The following is a 22101-nucleotide window of genomic DNA, read 5'->3' as shown; positions in this document are numbered from 1 at the left end:
GGTATCTCATTGAGGTTTTGATTTGGATTTCCCTGATGCCGAGCGATGTTGAGCACTTTTTCATGTGTCTGTTGGCCATTTGGACGTCTTCTTTGGAAAAATGTCTGTTCATGTCTTCTGCCCATTTCTTGATTGGATTATTTGTTCTTTGGGTGTTGAGTTTGATAAGTTCTTTATAGATTTTGGATACTAGCCCTTTATCTGATCTGTCATTTGCAAGTGTCTTCTCCCATTCTGTCGGTTGTCTTTTGGTTTTGTGGACTGTTTCCTTTGCTGTGCAAACCTTTTTATCTTGATGAGGTCCCAATAGTTCATTTTTGCCCTTGCTTCCCTTGCCTTTAGCGATGTTTCTGGGAGAAAGTTGCTAAGAAGAAGAGGTCGAAGAGGTTGCTGCCTGTATTCTCCTCTAGGATTTTGATGGAGTCCTGTCTCACATTTTTTTAAAATCATTTGGAGACATTCCCATGAAAGACATAATTAAGCTCTACCTTCAAAATTTTAATCCTTCTTAATCTTTCAGTACTTCCATGGATTTAAAAATGACTCAATTGTTTTGTTTCTTAATCAACAAGCATAGGGAAAAGAAGGGAGAGGGGCAAACTAATAAACAGACTCTTAACTATAGAAAACAAATTGATGGTTACCAGAGGGGAGGTGGGACGGATGAGATTGAGGAGGGCACTTGTGAAGAGCACTGGGTGTTCTTTGTAAGTGTTGAATCACTAATTGGTACATCGGAAACTAATATTATACTGTATGTTAACTAATTTATATTTTTTAAGATTTTATTTATTCATTTAAAGAGAGAGAGAGCTGAGGGAGGGTCAGAGGGAGAGGGAGAGAGAGAATCCCAAGCAGACACCCCAACGAGCGCAACGCAGGGCTGATCTCATGAATGTGAGATCATGACCTGAGCAGAAATCAAGAGGTGGTTGCTCAATCAACTAAGCCATCCAGGTGCCCCTAAACTAACTGTTATTTAAATAAAAACAAAAACAGGGGCGCCTGGGTGGTGCAGTCGGTTAAGCATCCAACTCTTGGTTTCGGCTCAGGTCGTGATCTCAGGGTTGTGAGATTGAGCTCTGCACTCAGTGGGGAGTCTGCTTGGGATTCCTTCTCCCTCTCCCATTGCCCCTTCCTCTGCTCGATCTCTCTCTTTCACTCATATAATTAAATCTTAAAAAAAAAAATTCCTGAAAAGCTAAAGTGAACAAAAACAAAATAAAACAAGACACACCCTTGACCAAGGCACAAAATGAATCATAATTTCATCTGAAACTCACACAACGGAATAGGCATTTTCTAGTTTCTGGAGTGAGATCTACTCATAAGTAGCAATGTTTCTCATCAGTTTCAAGGATCTTACTGGAAATTTATACCCCTGGAATTCAACTTCTTAACACATTGATTGAAAGTCTTACCTGAGCAGGTAACTTTAGCTTCTTCATAGTGATCACAGCTAAGTCCACCCCACTGCCAGTTCTTGCAGTCCCAAAGAGAAGTTTCATTTCCAACACAGCTGCTTAAAAACAGCCATGTGTCTGTTGCCTTAACTTTGGAATAAATCTGATAGGACGTTTTGAGGGCAGATCCACATCCCAACTGCCTGCAAACCACATCGGCTTCTTTCAGTCCCCAGCCTCTGTCACATACTTTCCCTATCAGTTTCTGAATTTCCACCTCCACTGTCCCAGCACAACGGCTGCCTCCACCGACAAGTCTCACCTCCAGATCGGATCCATCTACAAAAGAAACTTAAGCTTAGTCCATAGATACATATGGAGGTTAGCTCCCAAAGGATAGATTTTTTTTATCTTGCTCCTTCCTAGATACTGAGGCATTGGAAAGGATGATTTATCCATCTCTTGGCTTTTTTTTAAACAGCCAGTATAGGCCATGGATTTGGTTAGAAACAGGATTATAGTTGCAAGGGTTAATAAAAATTGTCACTGGCAGAAAAATATGAGCAGCCAGAGATTTTTTAAAAAGACATAACATTTTGTGTCTTGGAGCTCCAGGTAGATTTAGACCCTGAAATGTGGTCCCTAACAGCAGCCTGAATAATCACTACAGAAAATAGTCAGACAAGCCTCCAAACTAGTCAAATAAAGAATGGGGATGTCTGGGTGGCTCAGTTGGTTGAGTGTCCAACTCTTGGTTTCAGCTCAGGTCATGATCTCGGGGTTGTGATTTTGGGATCCTGATCTCGGGGTTGTGGAGCTGAGCCCCACGTTGGGTTCTGCACTCAGTGTGGAGTTTGCTTGAGGATTCTCTCTCTCCCTCTCCCTCTGCTCATACTCTCTAAATAGATAGATAGATGATAGATAGATAACACCTTTTTAAAAAGAAAGAAAAAAAAAGAATGTGTTTAAGATTCCTTACAACAAGGAAATTATTAGTTATTCCTCTCTCTCCCATCTCACACCCATTCCTACTCCTAAAGAACACAGGTCCTTCCTTCTCTGTTTTTCTTTTTATTTTAACTTACCAGAACATATCACACCAGCATCTTCATTATGATTGCAATAATGCTTTCCCCATTCGCGGTGTCTACACTGCCAGAGAGCAGATTCGTGTCCATGGCAGGAAACACTGTCAAGCCAAATGTGTCCAGTTCCCTCGGTGGAATTAACTCGACCAGTGGCAGTGATGGCAGTTGGGCATCCCAGTTGCTTACATACCACAGCGGCATCATTACTATCCCAGCCATCATCACACACTGTCCCCCATTCCCCTTGGAATTTTACTTCTAATCTTCCTGAACATTCAGTGACTCCATCTACCAGTCTCAGGCTGAGATCTGCTCCATCTGTAAGAGAGACACAAAACAAATCATAATAAAGAAACAAGAATAAGGGGGGGGGACTATAAGTAGAGACAGAGAAAACAGTGACATAATACCACTGAAAAATCATTAAAGGTGGAGAAAGAGTGGCTTGGGCAAGAAGACAGGACTTTCCAGAATGGCTTGTATCAAAAAGATAAGAAATAACAAGTCTGGTGAAGAGGCGGAGAAAGGGGCACCCTCTCGTACTGTTGGTGGGAACGCAAACTGGTGCAGCCACCATGGAAAACGGTATAGAGGTTCCTCAAAAAATTACAAATAGAACTACCTTATGATCCAGGAATTGCACTACTGGGTATTTCCCCCCAAAACACAAAAACACTAATTTGAAGGGATGTATGAACCCCTATGTTTATAGCAGCATTATTTATGATAGCCAAATTATGGAAGCAGCCCCCTTGGGCTGTCCATCGATAGATGAATAGATAAAGAAGGTGTGGTGTATATATATATGGTGGAATATTATTTGGCCATAAAAAGAATAAAATCTTGCCATTTGTAATAACATGGATAGAGCTAGAGTGTATATAATGTTAAGTAAAATAAGTCAATCAAAGAAAGACAAATACCATATGATTTCCTTTAAATGTGGAATTTAAGAAACAAACAAATGAGCAAAGGGAAAAAAAAAAGAGAGACAGGCAAACCAAGAAGCAGACTCTTAACTATAGAGGACCAATGGTTACCAGAGGGAAGGTGGGTGGGGGGATGGGTGAAGGGGATTGAGTACACTTATCATGATGAGCATTGAGTAAAGTATAGGATTGTTGAATCACCAGTTTGTACACTTAAAACTAATATAACACTATGTTAACTACACTAGAATTAAAATATAAAACAATAAAAAAATTAAAAATAGAAATACCATATGATCCAGTAATTCCACTAATGGTTATTTACCCAAAGAAAATGAAAATGCTAATTTGAAAAAATATATGTACTTCTGTTTATTGCAGCATTATTTACAATAGTCAAGATATGGAAACAGCCCAAGTGTCCATCTACAGATGAATGGATAAAGAAGATGGTATATTACTCAGCCATCAAAAAGAATGAGTTCTTGCCATTTGTAACAATATGGATGGACCTATAGGATATAATGCTTAGTGAAATAAGCCAGACAAAGAAAGGCAAATATCATATGATTTCATTTATATGTGGAGTCTAAAAAACAAAACAAATGAACAGACTCTTAACTATAGAGAACAAACTGGTAGTTGCCAGAGGTGAGGTGGTCAGGGGGATGGGTGAAATGGATGAAGGGGGTCAAGAGGTACAAACTTCTAGTTATAAAATAAGCCAGAGGAAGAGCAAGATGGCAGAGGAATAGGAGACCTGGATTTCGTCTGGTCCCAGGAATTCAGCTGGATAGGGATCAAACCATTCTGAACACCTACAAACTCAACAGGAGATCGAAGAAAAGAATACCAGCAACTCTCTGAACAGAAAAGCGACCACTTTCTGGAAGGTAGGACGTGTGGGGAAGTGAATCCGAGGCGATATTTGGGAGGATAGACGGTGGGGGAGGGGGCCTCCGTTGGCCACTACTGGCAAGTGATAGAGAAGCAGAGCACAAAATCGGAACTTTTAGAAATTGGCTCTGCTGAGGGACGTAGCTCCAGTGGCTAAGCAGGGGGTGGAACCCTCGCGGGACAGTGTGATCTCAGGACCCTCGGGGTCACAGAAAGACCCGGGGTGCCTGAGTGTGGCAGAGCTGAGCAGGGAAGCCGGCTGCAGAGACAGAGCCAAGGCGCGGGCTCTCAGCTTGGGGTTGCCATAAACTGTGATCCACGGCACAGTTGGGCCACTGCATCTCCAGCAGGGACCCAACAATTGGCAGATCCGGGAGACTCCCCTTCCTCCCCTGGGAGGAGCGGTGCGGGAGTGCACCGCAGGGATCTGCTGGGTTTGGAGGCTCCACACGGATTTGGGTGCCAGAGATAGAAATGCTCGGTCACAGGCTGGGTGAGCACGGAATGTAGCTGGAGACCAGGGAGACGGGAATGACTGACTGCTTTTCTCAGGGGGCGCACTGAGGAGTGGGGCCCCAAGTTCTCCGCTCCTCCTGGGCAGAGATTGGGAGGCTGCCATTTTCACTCTCATCCTCCAAAGCTGTATGGAAAGCTTGCAGGGAACAAAAGCTCCCGAGAGCAAACCCGAGCAGCTTGCTTAGCCCGGACCGACAAGGGCGGGGCAATTCAGCCTCCGGCAAAGACATCTGGAAACCTCGGCAACAGGCCCCTCCCCCAGAAGATCAGTGAGAACAGCCAGCCAATAAAATTAACAAGTCAGGAAACTACAGATGTTGGTGGGGTTGTGGAGAAAGGAGAGCCCTCCTGCACTGTTGGTGGGAAGGCAAGCTGGTGCAGCCACTCTGGAAAACAGTATGGAGGTTCCTCAAAAAGTTGTTGAAAATAGAGCTACCATATGATCCAGCAATTGCACTACTGGGTATTTACCACAAAGATACAAATGTAGGGATCTGAAGGGGTACATGCACCCTGATGTTTAGAGCAGCAATGTCCACAATAGCCAAACTGTGGAAAGAGCCAAGATGTCCATCAGCAGATGAATGGATAAAGAAGATGTGATATATGGAATATTATGCGGCCATCAAAAGGAATAAAATCTTGCCATTTGCAACAACATGGATGGAACTAGAGGGTATTATGCTGAGCAAAATAAGTCAATCAGAGAAAGACATTTATCATATGACCTCACTAATATAAGGAATTCTTAATCTCAGGAAACAAACTGAGGGTTGCTGGAGTGGTGGGGGGTGAGAGGGATGGGTTGCCTGGGGGATAGACATTGGAGAGGGTATGTGCTATGGTGAGTGCTATGAATTGTGTAAGACTGTTGAATCACAGACCTGTACCTCCGAAACAAATAATACATTATATGTTAAAAAGAAGAAGAAGAAGAAGAAGATAGCAGGAGGGGAAGAATGAAGGGGGGAAATCGGAGGGGGAGACAAACCATGAGAGACTATGGACTCTGAAAAACAAACTGAGGGTTCTAGAGGGGAGGGGGTGGGGGATGGGTTAGCCTGGTGATGGGTATTAAGGAGGGCACGTTCTGCATGGAGCACTGGGTGTTATATGCAAACGATGAATCATGGAACACTACATCAAAAACTAATGATGTAATGTATGGTGATTAACATAAAAAAAAAAAAAACAGCCAGCCAAGACCAAGTTTACCAATCAATGAGAATGGCAGAACTCCAGTGCTAGGGGACTACTGCACATAGAATTCATGGCTTTATTCCCATGATTCTTTAGTCTTTCAAAGTTAATTCTTTTAACTTTTTTTTGAATTTTTATTTTCCCTTTTTCAACCAACATCTTATCAATCCCTTTTTAAAAAAATCTTTTTTATTTTTCATTTTTAGAGTCATATTTTATCCCTTCATAGTAGTTAATCTTATTTTTGGCATATATATATATATATATATATATATATATATATATATAAAAGTTGTTCTTTCTTTAAAATTTTGGGATACAGTTTCTTCTAATAGATCAAAATATACCATAAATCACCAGTGTATGGTTTTGTTCTAGTCTCCTGCCTAATCACATTCTCTCCCTTTTTTTAAAAAAATCCTCTTCTTTCTTTTTTCAACCAAATTCTATCAATTCCTTTTATAAAATCTTTTATAATTTTCATCTTTAGAGTTATATTCCATCCCTTCATCGTATTAACCCTTATTTGTGTACATATATAAGTTTTTCTTTCGTTAAAATTTTGGGAGGTACTTTCTTCTAACAGACCAAAATACACCCAAAATCTAGTCTGTGGCACTGATCTATGCACCAGCCTGATCATATTTGATCATACTCTGTTTTTTGTTTTGTTTTTATCTTCTTCTTTTTTCTTTCTTTCCCTTTCTTTCCCCCCAGTTTCAGGTCTTTTCTGATTTGTTTAGTGTATATTTTGGGGGGATGTTGTTACCCTGTTACCATTTTGTTCTCTCATTAATCTATTCTCCTCTGGACAAAATGACAAGATGGAAAAAATCACCTCAACATAAAGAACAAGAGGCAGTACCGACTGCCAGGGACCTAATCAATACAGACATTAGTAAGATGTCAGAACAAGAGTTCAGAATGATGATTTTAAAGATACTAGCTGGGCTTGAAAAAAAGCATGGAAGTTATTAGAGAAACCCTCTCTGGAGAAATAAAATAACTAAAATCTAACCAAGTCAAAATCAAAAAGGCTATATTAATGAGGTGCAATAAAAAAAGGAGGCACTAACTGCTCGGATAAATGAGGCAGAAGAGAGAATCAGCGATATAGAAGACCAAATGATGGAAAATAAAGAAGCTGAGAGAAAGAGAGATAAACAACTACTGGATCACGAGGGAGAATTTGAGAGATAAGTGATACCATAAGATGAAACATTAGAATAATTGGGATCCCAGAAGAAAATTAAAGAGAGAGAGGGGCAGAAGGTATACTGGAACAAATTATAGCAGAGAACTTCCCTAATTTGGGGAAGGAAAAAGCGTCAAAATCCAGGAGGCACAGAGAACCCCTCTCAAAAATCAATAAAAATAGGTCAAATTCCCAACATCTAATAGTAAGACTTACGAGTCTCAGAAACAAAGAGAAAACCCTGAAAGCAGCTCAGGAGAAGAGATCTGTCACCTACAATGGTAGAAACATTAGACTGGCAACAGACCTAGCCACAGAGACCTGGCGGGCCAGAAAAAATGGGCATGATATATTGAGAGCACTAAATGAGAAAAATATGCAGCCAAGAATACTACATCCAGCTAGGCTGTCATTGAAAATAGATGGAGAGATAAAAAGCTTCCAGGAAAAACAAAAACTAAAGGAAATTGCAAACACGAAACCAGCCCTACAAGAACTATTGAAAAGGGTCCTCTAAGCAAAGAGAGAGCCTAAAAGCAGGATAGATCGTAAAGGAACACAGACAATATACAGTCACAGTCACCTTACAGGCAATACAATGGCACTAAATTCATATCATTCAATAGTTACCCTGAATGTAAATGGGCTCAATGCCCCAATCAAAAGACACAGGCTATCAGATTGGATTAAAAAACAAGCCCCATCGATGTGCTGTCTACAATAGACTCATTTTAGACCCAGAGACACCCCCGCATTGAAAGTGAAGGGGTGGAAAACCATTTACCATGCTAATGGACACCAAAAGAAACCTGCGGTGGCAATCCTTATATCAGACAAATTAGATTTTAAAGCAAAGACTGTAATAAGAGATGAGAAAGGACACGATATCCTACTTAAAGGGTCTATCCAACAAGAAGATCTAACAATTGTAAATATCTATGCCCCTAACATGGGAGCAGCCAATTATATAAGGCAATTAATAACAAAAGCAAAGAAACACATTGACAACAACACAATAATAGTAGGGGGATTTAACACCCCCCTGACTGAAATGGACAGATCATCTAAGCAAAAGATCAACAAGGAAATAAAGACTTTAAATGACACACTGGACCAAATGGACTTCACAGACATATTCAGAACATTCCATCCCAATGCAACGGAACACACATTCTTCTCTAGTGCCCATGGAACATTCTCCAGAATAGATCACATCCTAGGTCACAAATCAGGTCTCAACTGGTACCAAAAGATTGGGATCATTCCCTGCATATTTTCAGACCACAATGCTCTGGAACTACTACTCAATCACAAGAGGAAAGTCGGAAAGAACTCAAATAATGGAGATTAAAGAGCATCCTACTAAAGAATGAATGGGTCAACCAGGAAATTAAAGAAGAATTTAAAAAATTCATGGAAACAAATGAAAATGAAAACACAACTGTGTAAAATCTTTGGGATGCAGCAAAGGCAGTCCTAAGAGGAAAGCATATAGCAATACAAGCCTTTCTCAAGAAATAAGAAAGGTCTCAAATACACAACCTTACCCTACACCTAAAGGAGCTGGAGAGAGAACAGCAAATAAAGTCTAAACCCAGCAGGAGAAGAGAAATAATAAAGATCAGAGCAGAAATCAATGAAATAGAAACCAAAGAACAGTGGAACAGATCAACGAAACTAGGAGCTGGTTCTTTGAAAGAATTAACAAGATTGATGAACCCCTGGCCAGACTTATCAAAAAGAAAAGAGAAATGACCCAAATAAATAAAATCATGAATGAAAGAGGAGAGATCACAACCAACACCAAAGAAATACAAACAATTATAAGAACATATTATGAGCAACTATATGCCAGCAAATTAGATAATCTGGAAGAAATGGATGCATTCCTAGAGATGTATCAACTACCAAAACTGAATCCGGAATAGAAAACCTGAACAGACCTATAACCACTAAGGAAATGGAAGCAGTCATCAAAACTCTCCCAGGAACCAAAGCCCAGGGCCAGATGGCTTCCCAGGGGAATTCCACCAAACATTTAAAGAAGAATTAATACCTATTCTCCTGAAACTGTTCCAAAAAATAGAAATGGAAGGAAAACTTCCAAACTCGTTTTATGAGGCCACCATTACCTTGATCCCCAAACCAGACAAAGACCCCATCAAAAAGGAGAATTACAGACCAATATCCTTCATGAACATGGATGAAAAAATTCTCACCAAAATACTAGCCAATAGGATACAACACTATATTAACAGGATTATTCACCACGACCCAGTGGGATTTATCCCTGGGCTGCAAGGTTGGTTCAATATCCACAAATGAATCAACGTGATATAATACATTAACAAAAGAAAGAACAATAACCATATGATCCTCTCAATAGATGCAGAAAAAGCATTTGACAAAGTACAGCATCTTTTCTTGATCAAAACTCTTCAGAGTATAGAGATAGAGGATATGTACCTCAATATCATAAAAGCTATCTATGAAAAACCCACAGTGAATATCATTCTCAATGGGGAAAAACTGAGAGCTTTCCCCCTAAAGGTCAGGAATGCAGCAGGGATGTCCACTCTCACCACTGCTATTCAACATAGTATTAGAAGTCCTAGCCACAGCAATCAGACAACAAAAAGAAATCAAAGGCATCCAAATCGGCAAAGAAGAAGTCAAACTCTCACTCTTTGCAGATGATACTTCCTGTGGAAAACCCAAAACACTCCACTCCAAAACTGCTAGAACTCATACAGGCATTCAGTAAAGTGGCAGGATATAAAATCAATGCACAGAAATCAGTGGCATTCCTATACACCAACAACAAGACAGAAGAGAGAGAAATGAAGGAGTCGATCCCATTTACAATTGCACTCAAAACCATAAGATACCCAGGAATAAATCTAACCAAAGAGGCAAAGATCTGTACTCAGAAAACTATAAAATACTCATGAAAGAAATTGAAGAAGACACAAAGAAATGCAAAAACATTCCATGCTCATGGATTGGAAGAACAAATATTGTGAAGATGCAAATGTTGCCTAGAGCAATCTACACATTCTATGCAATCCCCATCAAAATACCATCCACCTTTTTCAAAGAAATGGAACAAATAATCCTAAAATTTGTATGGAACCAGAAAAGACCCCGAATTGCCAGAGGAATGTTGAAAAAGAAAAGCAAAGCTGGCAGCATCACAATTCCAGACTTCTAGCTCTATTACAAAGCTGTCATCATCAAGACAGTATGGTACTGGCACAAAAACAGACATATAGATCAATGGAACAGAATAGAGAGCCCAGAAATGGACCCTCAACTCTATGGTCAACTCATCTTTGACAAAGCAGGAAAGAATATCCAATGGCAAAAAGACAGTCTCTTCAACAAATGGTGTTGGGAAAATTGGACAGCCACATGCAGAAGAATGAAACTGGACCATTTCCTTACACCACACAGAAAAATAGACTCCAAATGGTTGAAAGACCTAGATGTGAAACAGGAGTCCATCAAAATCCTAAAGGAGAACACAGGCAGCAACCCCTTCAACCTCAGCCTCAGCAACTTCTTCCTAGAAACATCGCCAAAGGCAAGGGAAGCAAAGGCAAAAATGAACTATTGGGATTTCATCAAGATAAAAAGCTTTTGCACAGAAAAAGGAACAGTCAACAAAACCAGAAGACAACTGACAGAATGGGAGAAGATATTTGCAAATGACATATCAGATAAAGGGCTAGTATCCAAAATCTATATAGAACATATCAAACTCAACACCCAAAGAACAAATGATCCAATCAAGAAATGGGCAGAAGACACGAACAGACATTTCTCTAAAGAAGACGTCCAAATGGCCAACAGAACACGTGAAAAAGTGCTCAACATCGCTCGGCATCAGGGAAGTCCAAATCAAAACCTCAATGAGATACCACCTCATACCAGTCAGAATGCATAAAATTAACAAGTCAGGGAATGACAGATGTTGGCGGGGATGTGGAGAAAGGGGAACACTCCTACACTGTTGGTGGGAATGCAAGCTGGTGCAGCCCCTCTGGAATACAGTATGGAGGTTCCTTAAAAAGTTGAAAATAGAGCTACCATATGATCCAGCAATTGCACTACTGGGTATTTACCCCAAAGATACAAATGTAGGGATCTGAATGGGTACGTGCACCCCGATGTTTATCAGCAGCAATGTCCACAATAGCCAAACTGGAAAGAGCCAGATGGCCATTGAAAGATGAATGGATAAAGAAGATGTGGTATATATCTACAATGGAATATTATGCAGCCATCAAAAGGAATGAAATCTTGCCATTTGCAACGATGTGGATGGAACTGGAGGGTATTATGCTGAGCGAAATTAGTCAATCAAAGAAAGACATTTATCATATTACCTCACTAATATGAGGAATTCTTAATCTCAGTAAACAAACTGAGGGTTGCTGGAGTGGTGGGGGGTGGGAGGGATGGGGTGGCTGGGTGATAGACATTGGGGAGGGTATGTGCTATGGTGAGCGCTGTGAATTGTTGAAAACTGTTGAATAACAGACCTGTACCTCTGAAAGAAATAATACATTATATGTAAAAAAAAAAAAAAGGAAAATAACAGGAGGGGAAGAATGAAGGGGGGGAATCAGAGGAGAGACGAACCATGAGAGACTATGGACTCAGAAACAAACTGAGGGTTCTAGAGGGAAGGGGGGTGGGGGGATGTGTTAGCCTGGTGATGGGTATTAAAGAGGGCATGTATTGAATGGTGCACTAGGTGTTATACGCAAAAAATAAATCATGGAACACTACATCAAAAACTAATGATGTAATGTATGGCGATTAACATAACATAATAAAAATAAATAAATAAATAATCAGAGCGATGAAAAGTATAGCATAGGAAATATAGTCAGTAACACTGTAATAACTTTGTATGGTGACCGCACTTATTGTGGTGAACAGCCAATAATTTATGGAATTGTTGAACCAATATGTTGTACACCTGAAACTAATATAACATTTATGTCAATGATGCTTCAATGATAACTTTTTTAGAAAAAGGAGACAGGGGGCACCTGGGTGGCTCAGTCGTTAAACGTCTGTCTTCGGCTCAGGTCATGATCCCAGGGTCCTGGGATCGAGCCCCGCATTGGGCTCCCTGCTCAGCAGGGAGCCTGCTTCTCCCTCTCCCTCTTCCCTGCTTGTGTTCCCTCTCACTGTGTCTCTCTCTGTCAAATAAATAAATAAAATCTCTAAAAAAAAAAAAAAAAAGAAGACAGGACTTTTCAGTACAGAGAACATGTACTATAAAAAGAGTTTCTGGGGCGCCTAGGTTGCTCAATCAGTTAAATATCTGACTTCAGCTCATCTCATGTCTCAGGGTCCTGGGATCGGGCCCCAAGTGGGGCACCCCGCTCAAAGGAGAGTCTGCTTCTCCCCCTCCCTTTAGCCTTCCCCCTACTCTCTCTCCCTCTCCCAAATAAATAAACGAAATCTTTTTTTAAAAAAAAAGGGGCGGGGGACCTGGGTGGCTCAGTCATTAAGGGTCTGTCTTTGGCTCAGGTCACGACCCCAGGTCCTGGGATCGAGCCCCACATCGGGCTCCCTGCTCGGCAGGAGGCCTGCTTCTCCCTTTCCCACCCCCCTGCTTGTGTTCCCTCTCTTGTTATGTCTCTCTCTGTCAAATAAATAAATAAAATCTTAAAAAAAAAAAAAAAAAAGGAAAACGTTCCTAACAGGAGATCTAGGGGCCACATTTTATCTAGAGGTTTGTTTGACTATCACAGAGTTTTTATTGGAATTGTTTATTTTTCTTGTTAAATATATATTTGCATGTGTTTAGGTGGTATGCACACACTCCGGTTTGCCCAGGACTCAACACTGATTCATTACCTGTCTATGACTACCCGGTTTGCGTTATACACCTGGCCCCTTTGTGACCACTTCTTTAGTCTAAAAGCAAGCAAAGAGAAAAGGGAACCTCATCATTACCACTTTCACCTCCCCCAATAAATATTCCTCAAAAAACAGAGCTTGATCCTGAGCCATCTCTTATAATAAATAAGTTGCCCCTTTCTTCTGGTAGGTTTAGCATTTGCTGCCACAATACAGTTTACTGGGAGTCCTCAGCATTGAGAAGAAATGTGCTGATTGGGGACCTAGAAAGATTTTGGTGCGTGAAGGAGAATGGAAGGTAACTCCTGTGCTTTTTTTGATCCCCAATCCCTCTTGCTTTCTTCAGCTAACAAATTCCATCTCTGCTGTAGGAATCCCATTCTTTGTAGTTCAAACAATAGATGGTCATGTTGTCCAACAACAACAAAAGGCCAATGTAAGAAATAGAAAAAAAGCCAGAACCCCCATGACACTGTTTCAGTGTTTGAATCCAGCCAAACCTGAAGCCAACAGTACCTCTGGATTTCCCAGTTTTCTGAGTCAGTATCCTCTTTCCTTAAAGTTAATTAGTTAAAGTTTGAATTGAGTTTTTGTCATTGGAAAAAAAGAAGATATCTGGTGAATACAGGGACATTTTTACTCTATTACATTTTTCTGAATTTTCTCTGGGGTTCAGGACCTACTAAGCTTCAAACTAAGAATTCAAGTGAAGTCTTCACACAGTGTCATCTTACAACTGTACTGAGCTTTGACAACTCACTTAAGAATCATGAGCTTTAAAACAAACAAACAAACAAACTTTTTAAATATTTGCATTGTTTTGAAGTGAATTCTTTTACATGGAGAGCTCTCCTAATCACTGAGATGTATATTTAACAGGGAGTTCTATATGTTGGTCCAAACAACCTTGCTAATAATTCTGGTGAATGTTGCTGTAATTATTATTAAAGTCCTTAAACACTGAAAAAAAAAGAATTCAAGTGAAAAAAGGGGTGTCATCCCTGCACACACAAATCCACTGTCCCTGTTCCCTGAGCAAGCCTGGAACACGAAAGTCTCTAGACACAGAGTCTGTTCAAACCATAGCACTAGCATAAATGAGGTTTTAGTAGAAAACCAAACTCTTTTTTATCATTTGATTCTGTGAATTTGAACTAATATTTTGGGAAGGGGTGGGTTAAACCTTTTGCAGGTAGAGGATGATAAAGAAGGTGATTTGTTTTTAAAACTCATCCCAAAAGTACAATTTGCTAGTTCAGCTGGGTTTTTTTTTTCCTTTTCTCTTTTTCTTTCTTCTCTTTTTTGGGGGGGTTGGGGGGAAGAGGAAGGATTGGATTATTCTCTAAACACCTCCTTCTATCCTCATGACTGGGATCTCAGTTTCCCTGTTCATCCCTCCTCCCTAACCTAGTTATTCTCATTTCAGTTAAGATAAAATCTCCGCAGGTATCAGATGGGGAACCTGAAATTAGTTCATAATAAGGTGACTAAGGAAGCAGGCTTCATTCTGTTTTTAAGAGTTCAGGCTTTTCAGATGCCTACTCCCTTTCTTTTGTCCTCTCAGGAAGAACAGAACAAACCCAGATCAGTCCTTACCCAAGCAAATCACTCCAACATCCTCAGAGTGATCACAGTTATGCTTTCCCCATCCTTCGTGCTTGCAGTTCCAGAGAGCTGACTCATTTCCACTGCATATAAGATCATCAAACCAGATTGGTCCAAAACCTTCTCCAAAATTAGCTGAACCAGAGAAACTGACAGCACTTCCACATTCGAGCTGTTTACAAACCACAGAAGCATGATCTATGTTGAAGTTATCATCACACACTGTTCCCCACTGTCCTTGGAACTTGACCTCTATTCTTCCAGAACACTGGTTTCCTCCATTCATCAGCCTTATCTCCAAGTTGGATCCATCTAGAGCAGAGAAAAGACCATAGTTCAGAAGTGATATTCATTCAGAAGTGACTTTAGGAAATAAGATTTCTCTGGACGTTTGAGATTTGATGCTGTCCTTAAAAATGATGCCTCATTTTAGATGCTGCCCATCTTTACATATGGGGAAATTTTAATCTTTTAAAGACCGGCTAACAATGAGGACTTTCATCTACACCTACTTACCAAGGAAAATGTTTTACAGATTAAAATTTGCTTTCTGTTTTGTTTTATTTCCTTCCATTATTAAGGCAAAGTAAGCACTCTTTTATATAGAAATTGATAAATTTGACTTAATGCACTTATTTTAAAAACTAGAGAAAATAAAATTAGCTCATCTAACAAAGTAGCAAAAATGGAAAACTGGTCGTTTGTTGAACATTTAAAATCTTTTTTAATCTGTCTTTATTATGTACAGTTCAGAGCATGAAAAATTGCCTGAAGTCAAATATAAAATTAGAAAACAGGAAAAAGGGGGAAATAAAAATGCCTAAGCATGCACAATAGTTTGCAAAAGCATCCTATGGTATACCAAATTAATAAAAATTAAAAAAATAAGTCAAAATAATTCATTTCTTACCAATCTCCTGTTCGAATCAAAGCTTCCCCTCCCCCAAAGCATCTGGTACCATTTTTTAGCAAAGAACAGCTTTTTCATAAAGGAAATTCTCTCTATACACTCTTCCCTAGATTTTCTATGAGGACTAAAATACCCAAGAAAAGGAGATTTGGGATGAAATCTGGGGACACGTGAAAAACAAAAACTGTTTGGGCTTGAACAAAATGTTTAGAGGCTCTCTTTTTGAGAAAGGGATTCACTTTTAAAAGCTCTAAATACCAGGCAAATACCTCTACTTAACAGGATTTTTTATTCTGGACAATTAATAATCATAAAAGTAGTAGTTCACAATTAAAATATGCATCTTAGTGTATCACCTAAGCTATCAATCTTAACAACATTGAGTATTATGTGTTATTCCCACTGTCCCTACTTCACAGATAAGCATTCTCAGTTTGCCTAATTGTCACAGGATCAAACACCTAGAAAATAGTAGAGTCAGGAGGTTAAGAGAAAAAGCAGTCTAACACCAGCCTTTACTCTCCTGATTGTTATACTATATTGTCCTTGCGCGTGTGATGATAACATAACCTCCCAACGGGTAGAGGATCTAAGGATTGAGCATTAGCCAGGGTGGGGAAATCTCAGAAACATAGCCTCTGAAACCTCATGAAACTAGGGAGTCCTTGGGTGACTAGGCATGTACCAGTTGGAGCATTCACTGTATAAACTTCAAAGAGCAAATTTGATTAATTCTATCCTTAAGTATGAAAAAACAGGAAACAAGAGTTAAAAATGCTACACTGATATCTTAGCTTAAACAGCTCTGTAGGCTGCAATAATTATGGTAAGAGTCTGGCAAGAGTTTTTTTTTTTTTTTAAGATTTTATGTATTCGTTTATTTGAGAGAGAGAGAGTAGGGAGGAGCAGAGGGAGAGAGACAAGCCGACTCTGCGCTGAGTGTGGAGCCAGACTGAGGCTCAATACCATCACCCCAAGATCATGACCTGAACCAAAATCAAGAGTCTGACACTCAACTGACTGAGCCACCCAGGATCCCTGAGCCTGGCAAGATTTATTAGGATTTTTAACTTCGCCGTACGGGCTCGATGTAGATGTTACTATTGTTATTCCCTATCTTTCCCCTGTGATGATTAACAATAAAAGACAAGAAGAGGGAGGAGGGGGAGGAGGGGGAGGAACAGGAGGAGTGGGGAAGCGCGAGGATGGAAGGAAGGAAAAAGGAAAAAGTAGAGCTCTACATGTATTAAAGCACTGAGTTTTCAGAAACTGAAGTTTAGAAAAATTTAACAATTTGCTCAAAATAACATTCATGAGCAGCTGAGTTGGAATTTAGTCCCGCATTTTTCTAGATAATGGCCTGTGTTGTTCCCAATACCCCCCAATGCCTGGAGAGAGACTAGGCCTTTCTAAAAATCAGTCCCATGGAGGAGACGGTCTCCAAGAAAGAGGCTAGCAGAGAGAGGCCAGTGAAATGAACAAGGAGAAATGGGAAGCCCAAGAATCTGAATTGGGTCATAAATATGACCCCAGGATTTATAGCAGAAAGGTCTGATGCAGAACTTTCTGAGTTATTGTAAGGTCAACTGAGATAAAAGTTATGAAATGTTTTAGAAATCGAAACTGCCATGGGGCACCTGGGTGGCTCAGTTGATTAGGCATCTGACTTGATTTCGTCTCAGGTCATGATCTGAGATCGACCCTGTGTTGAGCTCCATGCTCAGTGAGGAGTCTGTTTGAGAATTCTCTCTATATTCTCTCCCTCTTCTTCTCCCTCTGTCCTTCCCCCAGCTCTCTCTCTCTCTCAAATAAAATAAATAAATAAATCTTAAAAAAAAAAAAACCCACAACAAACCACCATTAAATAAAATGAACGGCATTATACACCGGAAAAAGCGATTATACTTGGCAAAACATCCTTCCTCCAACAAAGGATTAGTGCTAGGAATATTTATTTCTCGATTCAGTAAGTTGAATATCAGTGAATGGACAAAAAGGTCAATGCACAAAAGCAGCACATTACTGAGAAAGAGGACAAAGAATTCACTTAGATATCATACTCTTATGTAGGAGCAGAGACTTATAGTAAGATTACTGACTGTAAAATTGAGGCTAGTCCCTTCCTTATTGATTGTGGTTTTCAGAATCTCTTTTGATTTTTTAATGGGGTTTGTCATACATCTTCTGGTCTTTTAGCAATGGATTGGGTGATTTTATATATGAACTAGATGACTTACAGAAGAAAACTGGCTCCTTTTCGTTTTTAACCCATCTCCATATTCTTCCCCACACACAAAGCATTTCATGTCGAGGCTTTGACTTTTGTAAGTCCTACCTGAGCATGTTACTCCAACATCTTGTTGATGAGTGCAGTTATGCTTTCCCCATCCATCATGTTTGCAGTCCCAGAGAGCAGATTCATTCCCTCGACAAGAAACATGATCCATCCAAATGCGTCCAGAGCCTGCCCTGGAATTAGCCCATCCAGTGGCTTTGATAGCAGTGGGACATCCCAGCTGCCTGCAAATCACAGAGACCTCATTCATGCCCCAGCCATTATTACACACAGTTCCCCATTCCTCCTGGACTTTCACCTCCACTCTCCCGGTGCACTTGTCTTCACCATCCGTTAGCCTCAGCTCCTTCTCTGTTCCCCCTGCAACAATGCGTAAAGGCAGCGATTGGTCGGGATCCAGAGCGAGTGGAGAATTATTATTCCTTAGATTACTTATTTTTCAAAGCCAAATTTGAGAAACATTCTGGACTCATCCATGGAACAATAGAAGTATGCTATTTCATGGGAATGCAAGTACAAATATCAGCATCACAGGCTTCAGATGAAGCAAGGACATAAAACCAGTTAAGCTAAGTAACGCAATTGTGAGATTCTTTCTAATGTCGATTTATATAATCTCCACAGAGAGTTTACTATGTAAATAATATATTACAAAATTTTATAGGTATGAGCTATGTAAGTTTCTCCAAGTTCCTAAGATTGATAGAAAGAAGGCTCATGATAAGGATGAAGAGATCAGTCTTAAGGAATTTAACGCCCATTACACACACATATGGAAAACACCAAGACTTCTTAAAATACTAGTTGATATCTGGCTGAAACTTTTCTACTTAAATGGAAGTTGAGATGGAGATATTTTCCTATTATCTCCTATCATGAAAAAAATCCCTCTCCCTCCCCCAAGCCACCCACCCCCCAAATGTCTCAGCTACCATCCTATGATTACTTTAACTAACATAGGAACCTGTGGTCTCACTGATATCTATCTGACCTCCCTCAATACATTTTAAGGTAAATTTTGGCATTTGATTTTATTAAAGTGTTCCTCAAATTCCATTTCATCCCAATAATTCCGAGGTTTTTACTCTTCTGTATTGTTCCCTATTTTTTAGGTAGACATTATTTTAAATCTTTAAGCAAAATGCACATTTTTTCCCCAGTGAAAGTTAATTTTATTTTGGGGGAAACCATGCTATTTTGTTCCTATTTTGGTGTCACATGGTTAGGACCGTATTTTGTGCTTTTAATATCTGATCCTTTGAAGTCATGAAGCATGTTTTTAAATGCTGTTGAGCCTTCAGGAGAATTATTTGCATTTGACAAAGCACTCACCGAGAGAACTGGTGATCAAACAGGCACTGAGAACTGAGACCACAGCCACAGTGGAGGGGCTCAAGAGGGTGAAACATCTTCTACAGTCTGTGAAAAAAGAAAAAAAAGTAGAAAAGGAAAAGGACAAAAGTACTGCCTTCCCAAAAAAGAGACTTTGGAGAAGACAGATGGTTTCAGAGATTTGAGGTCAACAAGGAAAATCGAACCAAGACAAAAAACCCTTCCTTCTAAAAGGCAAGGTGGACAGGAAACATTCATACCCAGGATCATGTAGTCTCAGCGAAATAGCTTTGGAAATGTTCATTTTAGAGGCGACCTAGGGGTGAGTAATTAGGAGGAAGCTGTGGATGGAAAAGAATTTTAAGAGCAGACCTTAAAACCTGGAAAATCGAAAAAGCATCGATGAAGCTTAGCAGGGGCACAGAACGGTAGTCAACTACTGAGGTCCCTGTCTCCAAGCCCACTGGACCCAGCTGGTTAGGTGTTAAGTTCCAGGAGGGAACGGATTCTATGTATCAGGCTCAGCACTACTTCACCAGTACCTGGCACAGTACCTGCTAAATAGTAGCTGAACATTGATGGAATAAAGTTATAATGTTTATATCTGAAAAAACCAAATACTAGATCTTTTCCCTAGATAGAGCATAAAGCTCTAAAGCTTTCATTACTCTCACTTCTTGTTCTTACTCTAACCCGACACTCATGTAAAAGCAAGAATGCATTGGTAGCCACATAGGAGCATGCGCTTTGGGATAAGTCACTGAACTGTGCACTTAGGACTTGTGCTTTCATGTGGTATCCTATACTATGATTAAAAAGCTTTGAATAAAGGGCCCCTCAGTGGCTCAGTTGGTTAAGCATTGGCCTTCGGCTCAGGTCATGATCCTGGGGTCCTGGGATCCAGTTCCAAATTGGGCTCCCTGCTCAACAAAGAGTCTGCTTCTCCCTCTCCCACTGCTTGTTCTCTCTCTCTCTCTCAAATAAAGAAATAAAATATTTAAAAAAAAATAAGCTCTGGAAAAAATAAAAAATGCGAAAGGAGTTTAACACATCCATGTAAATCATGAAGTAGATTTCAACATTCAGGGATGCTGTTCTAAATTTCCGTATGTGATCAACTTGAAATCAATATTCATTCCTGTATGATCTATCTATGTTTTCTAACAATTATTGTTTTCCTACTCAACACTGTTCAGTTCGTTTCAGCTCCTTTCTTAATTTCACCTCAGCAGTTTTACAAAATTGATGCCAAATCTAATCTTTTTTTATACCAAATCTAATCTTTATCCCCCATCTTCAATTTTGAATCTATGGCAGATAAAAGTTACTGCCATAAAATCTTGATGCCCATTTCCCATTCCTTACTCTCCCAATGCCAATCACTATTAAATAAGATCCATTGACTGTTAACTTTATACTACATTAAAAGGCAAATGTAGACTAAAAGAAATGTTTACCAGCAGATCCAGAGTTTCCATGTGGGACCATTCTGAATTTGTCCAGTCCAAAGTTTTAATGATTTCTAAATCGTCTTGTATTTTTCCTTTGAAATGTTCTGCTAAAGAGGAGGACCACTAAGACTTCTAAAAATCATCTCACTTCCACAAAACAAAACAAAAAAAACCAGAAAGGCTACATAATGGAGGTGGAGTCAGTCAACGAAAAAAAAGGAAGTCATTCATAAACTGAGGTTCCCTTTCATGCTCATGTTTTCTTCAATATGGGACATGAAACAGCCAAAAGAAACTGAGAAACATTTACTACCGATTTATAAAAATTAAGGGGAAATATTAACTCATGTCCTATTGCTATTGAAATGAATATTTAGATTTCAGTATTTTGTTTTGGACTAATAGAAACAAGAATGACAATCATTATGTAGTTATGTCAAAAAACCTAAAGTGAAAGAAGCAAAGCATAATTTAATAATATTTTATCATTATAATCACTTGTAATACTATTACCATAATCAAATGTGCCAAATGAATAAATCTGTAGACTGTCTACGGACAGCACTTGCTTTTTCTTTTCTAATGAGATGAATAAAATTAGCCATGACCATTACAGATTCTACAAAGGGTGCAATACAAATTTATAAGACATAACTTTATCTCTAAATAACTCAAATTCAAGTGAGAGAAACACACATGTTAACAATAATAAACAGAGGTTCAAAGCACAGTGTGAAAAATAGAGAAAAAAATGGTCATATCAACTGGGAGACAGGAATGAGCGGTCAGAAAACTCTTTTCTGTGAGAAGATGCTCATGTTCTATCCTAAAATACGAGAAGGGCTTTGCCCCAAAGAAAAAGGATAAAGGGATTTTAGGCATAAGAAATGACACATACAAAACAATACAGCCATATGAAAACATGGAAATTTGATGGTCCATGATAGTATAAACATTCTCAGGTATAAGTGGTGTGCCAGAATAGGGGAGTTTAAGAAGCATCTCCCATCTTGCAAGGAGATACTACAATCAGGTCAACAAAGGCATGCTGGCTTCTTTCCATTTCTTGGACATAACTAACCTCTTACACACATTGTTCCTTCTGTGTGTATTGCTTCCCGCCACTGTCTTTCCGGAGCTAACCCTTACTCATCTAGCTTTTAGTTCTTCGTTAAACACCACTTCACTGGGAAAAATAACCTTAACCTTGAATTACTCAGGAAAATGTGCACTCACAGTAACCTGTGCTTTGAAGATTATAACTCATACTTTTTATAATTATTTATTGTTCATCTTACTAGCTGGTCTTAAAACACCAAGGATAGGAAGCGTGTCTTCTTTTTCAACAAGACATCCACCAGCCCTTGCCAAGGGGTAGGCACTTGATAATACCTATTTT

At 39.5% G+C, this 22101-nt stretch overlaps 1 protein-coding gene across 1 annotated transcript in view; it reads right to left on the bottom strand.

Annotated features, from left to right (window-relative positions):
• The window catches only part of CD163 (CD163 molecule), a 41187-nt gene extending 20321 nt beyond the window's left edge, over positions 1-20866 (bottom strand). Inside the window, 6 exon segments of the mRNA XM_027593900.2 lie at positions 1422-1742; positions 2489-2809; positions 14705-15025; positions 17959-18279; positions 19252-19338; positions 20709-20866. Coding sequence (XP_027449701.2) covers positions 1422-1742; positions 2489-2809; positions 14705-15025; positions 17959-18279; positions 19252-19338; positions 20709-20739 — 1402 coding nt within the window. The 5' untranslated portion in view covers positions 20740-20866.
• Between the last annotated feature and the right edge of the window lie 1235 nt (positions 20867-22101).

This window comes from Zalophus californianus, chromosome 9 (assembly GCF_009762305.2).
Source record: "Zalophus californianus isolate mZalCal1 chromosome 9, mZalCal1.pri.v2, whole genome shotgun sequence".
NCBI lineage: Eukaryota > Metazoa > Chordata > Mammalia > Carnivora > Otariidae > Zalophus > Zalophus californianus.
The sequence above is the reverse complement of the archived record's forward strand: the minus strand, read 5'-3'. Positions and strand labels throughout refer to the sequence as shown.